The sequence below is a fragment of the Notothenia coriiceps genome, unplaced genomic scaffold (assembly GCF_000735185.1).
Source record: "Notothenia coriiceps isolate Sejong01 unplaced genomic scaffold, NC01 NC01_scaffold00025240, whole genome shotgun sequence".
In the NCBI taxonomy this organism is placed as follows: Eukaryota; Metazoa; Chordata; class Actinopteri; order Perciformes; family Nototheniidae; genus Notothenia; species Notothenia coriiceps.
In genome coordinates this window covers 231644-239462 of record NW_011357941.1, presented here as the reverse complement: position 1 = coordinate 239462, position 7819 = coordinate 231644, and the positions used below count along the sequence as shown (strand labels likewise).

The following is a 7819-nucleotide window of genomic DNA, read 5'->3' as shown; positions in this document are numbered from 1 at the left end:
TTGCAAGCTCTGGCGGGCCACACAAAATGAAGTGGCGGGCCGGATTTGGCCCCCGGGCATTGAGTTTGACACCCCTGCACTAGATGGAGTCGTTACACTGACTACATGTGGAACCCTCTAATGGAGCATAATTCAGACTGAGAGTTGTCAAAAACAATTCTTTTACAATCTTAAGGCAAACAAGCTGTGCAAACTGTAACTACTTCAAATATGTTTATTTACATAGTCATATTTGAATATTAAGAAGAGTTTCAGAAACAGGAACATATATCTCCTCATTGGTTCAATGGTTCAGTTTTATTAAAAAATTAAGGAGACATTTCATGGCAGGAAAACCTAGCACAGCACGTTTTAATTTCTGACTGTGAGTTTAACATATTCCCGCTGAATGTTACCTGGTTATAGTGCGTCTCACAGTAGGCCAGGCCCTTGCGTTCGTAGTGACGGTGTCCCAGGAAGGGTTTCTCACACTTAGCACACACAAAATGCTGCAAACAAAGCCAAGGCCAAGCACACAGGGTTAGCACAGCAGTCAGTCATAACATTATCACATCCCACAGACTGTGTTAAAGGCAGCAGCAGTCAGGTTTAGACATTATCAGGTCAGACCACGACAGCATCAGTGCAGTCCAGATGTGCTGTCACTGCGTCCAGGCAGGAGACAGAGAGGAGAGACGGTGGCAGGATAGTGAGCACTAGAGGGCGTGCTAATCCTCCTCACAGAGGTGTGAAGAATAGATGGTAGGCTACGATGAAAAATAAAGGAATATATGCTATTTCTTGTAATGCCCTCACTAATTACTCATTATGGCCCACTTATACTGTATGTCTGTGAATGAGGGCACCCTTGACTGAATATTAGTTGCCCCAATCTGACTTTTCAAAAGATAAAAAAGGGGAAGATTTTACAAGCCTTTTTTTTTTTTAACCATGTTTTCAAATTTGAACATTCAAATACCCAACATGAAGAACATATTCCCATGCAATTATATTATTGTGGTGTATAAAAAGCCTTTGACAGGGTCATTCAATATTATAGGACAAAAAACTCTTATAAAATAAAATAATTTTACATCCTGTATTTAAACTTTATGTCTTTTATCTCACATTTTCTGTAAATAAAACACGGTAAGCAGTATGTTTTTGATTATTACCTCAGGTAATACTGTATTCCTTAAGCTATTTCAAAATAGTGGGCAGTATAAATGTTGAATTAGGAATTTATTTCAGGTAACTGGGTTGAAAATATAATCTGGCATCACGGAAAAAAATATTGCTAATCTGGATCGTAGATCTCGCTCCAGCTGTTGTTGGAATTGATATATTAGTGTCACCCTTGTATGGAGGTTGCGGGGTTCTAGCCAGGCAGGGAGAAGCCAGACACGATGCAGGTAATCAACGGCAGGACGACCCCTGTTCCGCTCACCATGTCAAAGTGTCTCTCACAATAGGCGCGGCCACCTCGCTCATAGAACGGGTGGCCCTGAAACGGGCGCTCACATACAGTGCACACATGATGCTGCATGTGGAGGAAGGAAAATGAAAGATAGGTGAACATATGAAGATAGGTGGAGGAATGACCACCGCCACAGAGAATGTTACACAGAGACAGACAACGTTTGGACTGTGGAGATAAAGCTGGGAAAAGTACGAGTTACACACATGGCAACTACTTAAGTGAAATCATCTTAGAGAAATACACATTTTTTAAATAATAGAGAGAACAAGAATGAATGATTGGCTACTTTTAAATTCTCAAATATTTACAAACGGAATTGCATTTCATCCTTAGAGACTTATATAGAGAACAGAATACTAATTATTTGTAACATAATATTATTCAACATGTTTTACATATAAAAACAATACCAAACAAATGAACACATTCACAATTTTAACTTTCTTGAATGTTATTCTGAATCCAGGGTCCCTAAGCCTAGCCTCGTACCTCCACATGCCACTGCTTGCCCATGGCGTTCACCACGCGGCCCTCAATGGGTCTCCTGCAGGCCCCGCAGATGGGGACCCCCATCTTGTCGTGGCAGGGCAGACAGTACAGCTCTCCCTTGAGCTCCCTGGCATCAGCCGTCAGCTCCTTACTGCAAGAGAAAGAGGAAAACAAAACTTAAGCTCTGCCTTCACTTAGGTAATTCAAAATAGCATGTAAACACAAGCGATTGAAACACACTTAAGCTTCTAAGGTCATTGATGCCGTTGACGGATGTATTTTTAAATAGAAATACATTTAAAAAAGCTGTTTGGATGTACAAACAGAGCCTGGACAAAGACAAATACACACATCTGGAGAAAAAAGACAAAGTAGGGTTTGGTAACACAAGATGTAAGAAGACAATTTCAGTCAGACCACAGCACGGGAATGACCTTTTAAAGTATTATGTGTAATGTGTAATTGCACAGCTGGACAGGTTTGTGTGTGTGCGCGTTTACCCGCAGTTGTTGCAGTTGAAGTGATCAGGGTGGTACGGGTCATTCTTGAACAGGAGGGGCTGCTCCTCAATAATGGCGTGGCACTTCTGACAGATGTACTTGCCGAGGCCCCGAGCTTTCTCCCTGTTGTGACATGGACGACACAGGTGCCTGATGGGAGAGAGAATTACAGACAAGATGAGAAAGAGAAACAAATAGAACCAAGAGAGAAACACTTGATTAGACAGTTATGACGTGTTTCAGGGGTTGCTAACTTCTACTACAAGTCAGTGTAATCATTCCTACTTTTGGATCTTCTAAAGCAGCAGCATTTTAGTCAAGAGAAGCTCAACAAAGACGACAAAAATAAGGAATATTCTTCTAAAACACTGTAAAATTTAAATACAGCAACTTTTATCTAGCACAAACTGCTGAATTCTCATATTGGCTTTCGTTGAATTATAAAAGTCATTTCTTAACAGAACAAGAACAACAAGGCTAGTACTGGTTCGTACCACATCTGACCCTTACATCATATATTTGGAGGCAGGACAATAAAACAAGGAGGAACAGGTGGTGAGACTGCTTGACAGTTGTTTAGGAGTTGTAACAACATCAGTATGAGAGGAACCAGCATCATAGAAAACATCATCCTGCCTTGTAGTAGACATGAAATCATAATTATAAAAATCACAAGTGGAATAACAGCAACTGACCTTCCAGCATTCTTAACGAATCCCACATCAGCGAGCACAGCCTGGCAGATGTCACAGCAGAAGCAGTCGGGGTGCCAACTGTTGTTCATGGCCTTGATCACACGGCCAATGATGAACTCACCTATGAGAAGAAAGGAAGATTATGGAGAACTTGTTTATTGATAATGGCTTAAAGGGCATCAAATCCAAGCTCCATCTCTATATGACCGTGATGTTTGAGGCTCAGGTAGAGAGAGAGGATGGATGGTATTTATTCTCTGTTGATGCAGTTCCTGAACTTACCACACTGGTGGCAGCAGGGAGCGAACAGCATCTGGAAGTCATGCTCACAGTACTTCCTGCCTTCAAACTGTCAAGAGAATTCAAACAAAATGTCCACAATTCATTTACATGTCCACCGATAATGTGCACAGATGTAACACAATATTATAGCAAAAACATTAATAAACAGGATAATGCCCCAACAAATATTTTCCTCAAATATATTTTATAATTTTTGCAGAGAACACTGTTTGATCAGAAATGTCTTAAAATATGACTCAATGTATGAAGTTTTCTAATGAACTACATTTCAGTTGTCACACAGTAAAAAGAGCAAGTTATATTAGTTTTTGAATCAAAGTGGAGACCCTTTAGGTCAGTGGTCACCAACCAGTCGATCACGATCGACCGGTCGATCGCGAGTGAGGTCCGGGTAGATCGCGAACCGTTAACAAAAAAAGTAACAAAAGAAAGAAAAATAAAATAAAAATAATGTTTGAAAAATACGTTTTTAGATGTAAACCTATCATCCACGATCCACCACCCCGTTAGCAGGTGCCACTTGATTGGGTCCGTCCACGATGTCCCGTCTATCTTCCCACCTTTACGGAGCTCTACACAGTGGAAGGGAGGATTTTGGGAAACCCTTTCCCGTCCGACAAGTCGCCACACCATTAGCCGCGGTCCAAAAAACCGGGGAAATACCATAAACATCACACCACCCCCACCCAGTCTACCTACGAATAGGGACGAAGGAAACATCCACTACTCGTCAAAACCCTCCCCAAAAAAAAAACTTAAGAAACCCAATTAAGGGCTAACATAGATTGGGCCTAATATACGTGTCTACCGGTATTGTGAAGGTAAATGGTAGAATGACCACACACACCACCCACACTAACACACAACACACAACCACACCACACACACACCACACACACACACACACACACCACACACACACACACACACCACACACACAACCCACACCACACACAACACACACACCACAACAACACAAACACACCACCAACCACCAACGGTTATAGTGAAACCCATAAGACTGGGAAAATTTTTTTGGGGGTCTCCTCCGGTCCTACCAAAGGGGTGGTAAAGAAAAGGCGGTGAAAGGCTGAACAGGTGTAAAAAGGTGGAACTAACCGGCCCCCGCGCCCGCCCCCCCCGGCCGGCGGGGCGTCTGGCGCCTCCCCCCCGTTTGTTGTGAGTTGTTAACAGGTTGTAGATTCAAAGTTTAAGTCCCAAGTTTACCCACCTTGTATGGTAAAGCCTAAGCAAAGTCAACTGGTTTCTATAAGGTCGCCAAAGGTCTACTCCTTCGTACATCAAAATTTTCGAAAATCGTTCGTGGTTCCACCTACCAAACAAAAAAGACAACATAATTTCCCTCGCTTTAATGAAAACCAGTATTATAATTACTGAATATAGATGGATAAAAAGCCCAGTTATATGGATAACCAAGAATCCGGGTATTTCGGGTTATGGTATGGGGACTTTGAAAGGGGTCAAAGTATTAATAAAAAGGAATCAAATGACTGAATAAGGTGTAGAACTTTCACTAATGTTTTTGCAAAAAAAGTTTTCGTGACCGGGTCTCAACCCACACCGGTGTAAAAAGCGTCCCCAAGGGGCCCGGCTGTAAAGGTTACCTCTAGGAAAATGGACCCCCAGAAAAAAAATGTACGAACACCATCCCCCCAGGGTTGGATGACTAACAAACTTAAATTCCGGGCCTATCCGAGGGTGTACAAGTGGAGGGTCCCAACAAAATGCCGGTAACGAGTAACCGAATCAACCCAATCCAAAACCCGGTCAAAGGGGTACTAAACTTGGGCAAGCCACACGTGTGCCGGGAGGGGGCCTAGGTGACGAACGGGGTCACGTCTACAATGGACATGAGGGAACCGAGAGTTTCCGGGTTGTCGGGGCCAAGGGTGGATGGAGGGGGTGGGGACTACGGGCTTCGGTAGTAACTGGTCTCATTGCAAGTACAAAGCGGTAGAAAGGAAGACCAACACCATTAAGAAGGTCTCACGTGACCCATGACAGAACAACACAAGCTACAAGTACGCCGGACGACGGTAAGAGGTTTAACTGAATGGCCGAACGAAATCTAAAAAATGGCAGAAATGTCTGGATAACTGACGATAACATCATAAACCCACTATGACCCAATACCCATGTCGAAAAAAACATCCAAGGATACATAAAATCTTCACTACGGTGAAGAGTCCGGTGGGAAGTAGATTAATTAGGAACGGGTTCAAATCGGGTACTCAGCATGGGACGGCTAGGGCAATTATATCTTTACCGTAAGTGGGACGATGGTGTATAACATCTTGATAAAAGTTTACTCATCAAAACTGACAAATTCACATGTGGCCTAGAAATACGTAAAACAAAAGGAGAGTCGTTGTACCGGTTGGCCGAGACCGGTTAACTGTACACACTCGCGACGTTCTCACCGAAACGGGGCCGCCCTTCTTCTATCACTTGTCCGTTGCCCTCGACAAATGGGTAACCTCGTCACCCGAAGCCACGGGGTCACTCGAAGGTTCGTCAAGGGTCTCCCCTGAAGAAAGATGCTCCATTTGTGAAGAAGGGCCTGATTTGGCAGAATAGTGACAGGAAAGTAGAAAGAATAAATTTTCCTGCGGTCATAAGTCGTTGGTTGTCCAAAATTCAGCTCTCTACAATACCCATATGCTTCTTTTTTTTGTCATGTTGTAATTTTCGTAAACACCTCGTCTCTAAGTTGTACAAATTTTCTATAAATCCTAATTGACATATTTTGTCTCACCGAGATTTGTATATTTACAATTGGTAACCATGGTGCAAACAGAAAATTTCGGAAATTAATGTAAAGGTTGACTCGGCACACAGACGAAAGAGAAAGGTATGTCAATCGATTTGACAATTCACCGTTTCCCGACCAACAATTTCCGTGTAAGGATTCCGAATCTGCCTTATTAGATTGTGAACCAGGAACAGGCTTCCAATTTCTGGCCCACTCGAGTTGGAATTACGTCGTAACCTTAAAAATCTTCGTGTAGGTCATTCGACAAACGTATCGTTTGGAACTGTGGTCCCCGGTCTAACGGAGAGGAGTCTTGGACTACGAGGAGACGAGACAAGTTCAAGTAGTTACTCTTCCTCCGATGATTACGTTGCTAGTTCTACTTTCCGTTACGTATGGAGAGGTAGAGGACATTTGCCCTGAGATGGACCAAAGGGTATTTATGTGTAGGACTGCGACATCACCCTCGCAGAAGAATTAGGGACGATTACATGTCCTTTTCACTGATTTATGGACGAAAAAGGTGTAAATTCACCTTTAAGTTCGGACACATTTGTAAGAATTTTGGTATAGAAATTATGCAGAATAACCATAATTCGATACCGAAAACAAGTACATTTACATACCTTCGATGTTACGCCGGAGGTACCGTCAATATAGGTCATGTAAATACCGGTACGAACGTATCTCAACATAGGTGTAGCGTCCTGAACACAGAAACCTATATTCTAAAGCTATTAATAACCGGGTAAAACCCGTAAATACCAACGTTTAGGAATGTATTCTTGATTGGTTAAGTATTTGTAACCCCTTTAGAACAATGAACTGGAAAAAGGGGAAACGCAAAGACGGAATTTGGATTAAAGAAAGTCCGTCACCTTGGAAATTGAACGCCCATTAAACTTAATGGGTTTTATATGCATATGGTTTGGATTTCGCACCAGTGGTTGGAAAAATTCGGGTCTAGTGGCTGGAGCCGGATCAACTTTCCGCCACTAGATGGATACGTCTTATCTCACTTTTCTACCGGGTCTGTCTCGAAGGTTAAACGAGAAAATATATCCGATTAACGTAGACTTAATGACTAATGTTACTTCCGAGGTATTAGGTCGAGTGGTCGTATATCCGTCCCATTTCACGATACACGCTCACCCCCGCCTGGAGGTGGATGGAGATCCCAAGTAGGTGGAGGAGATCCAAGAGTGGAGGAGATCCCCCCAGGCCCCCTACGAGGGGCCCTTCTAAAAAAAAATTTATAACTTTTCCCATACTTTAATAACTTCTACTTTCGGCTAGTTAGGCGGGAGAGAGAGATAGTGCGATTTACGCGATAACGGGTGTGTGTGTGTGTGGTGTGTTGTGTGTGTGTTGTGTGTGTGTGTGTGTGGTGTGTGTGTGTGTGTGGTAGTGTGTCTCTCGGCTCAAACTTACTGTGTTCGTGTGACACCATAAAGGTCGTTGAGAGACTAACCAGACCAACTGAACGGAAGACAACGTAAGTGACCCTTTTGCACCTTAACGTCACGACGGCAGGAGAGAACACAGTACTACTCCAAGGTTGTATTCGGACCAATTAACATAATATAATAACTCCACAGAG

General features: G+C 42.9%; 1 protein-coding gene across 2 annotated transcripts in view; it reads right to left on the bottom strand.

The window, feature by feature from the left end:
* The window catches only part of LOC104956039 (LIM and senescent cell antigen-like-containing domain protein 1), a 30376-nt gene that overhangs the window by 3887 nt on the left and 18670 nt on the right, over nucleotides 1-7819 (bottom strand). For both annotated transcript variants that reach the window (XM_010783476.1, XM_010783475.1), the window contains exons 3-7: nucleotides 3426-3492; nucleotides 3144-3264; nucleotides 2449-2598; nucleotides 1949-2099; nucleotides 396-488 (exon numbers count right to left, since the gene is read on the bottom strand). In XM_010783476.1, coding sequence (XP_010781778.1) covers nucleotides 396-488; nucleotides 1949-2099; nucleotides 2449-2598; nucleotides 3144-3264; nucleotides 3426-3492 — 582 coding nt within the window. The remainder of the gene's footprint in view (nucleotides 1-395; nucleotides 489-1948; nucleotides 2100-2448; nucleotides 2599-3143; nucleotides 3265-3425; nucleotides 3493-7819) is intronic.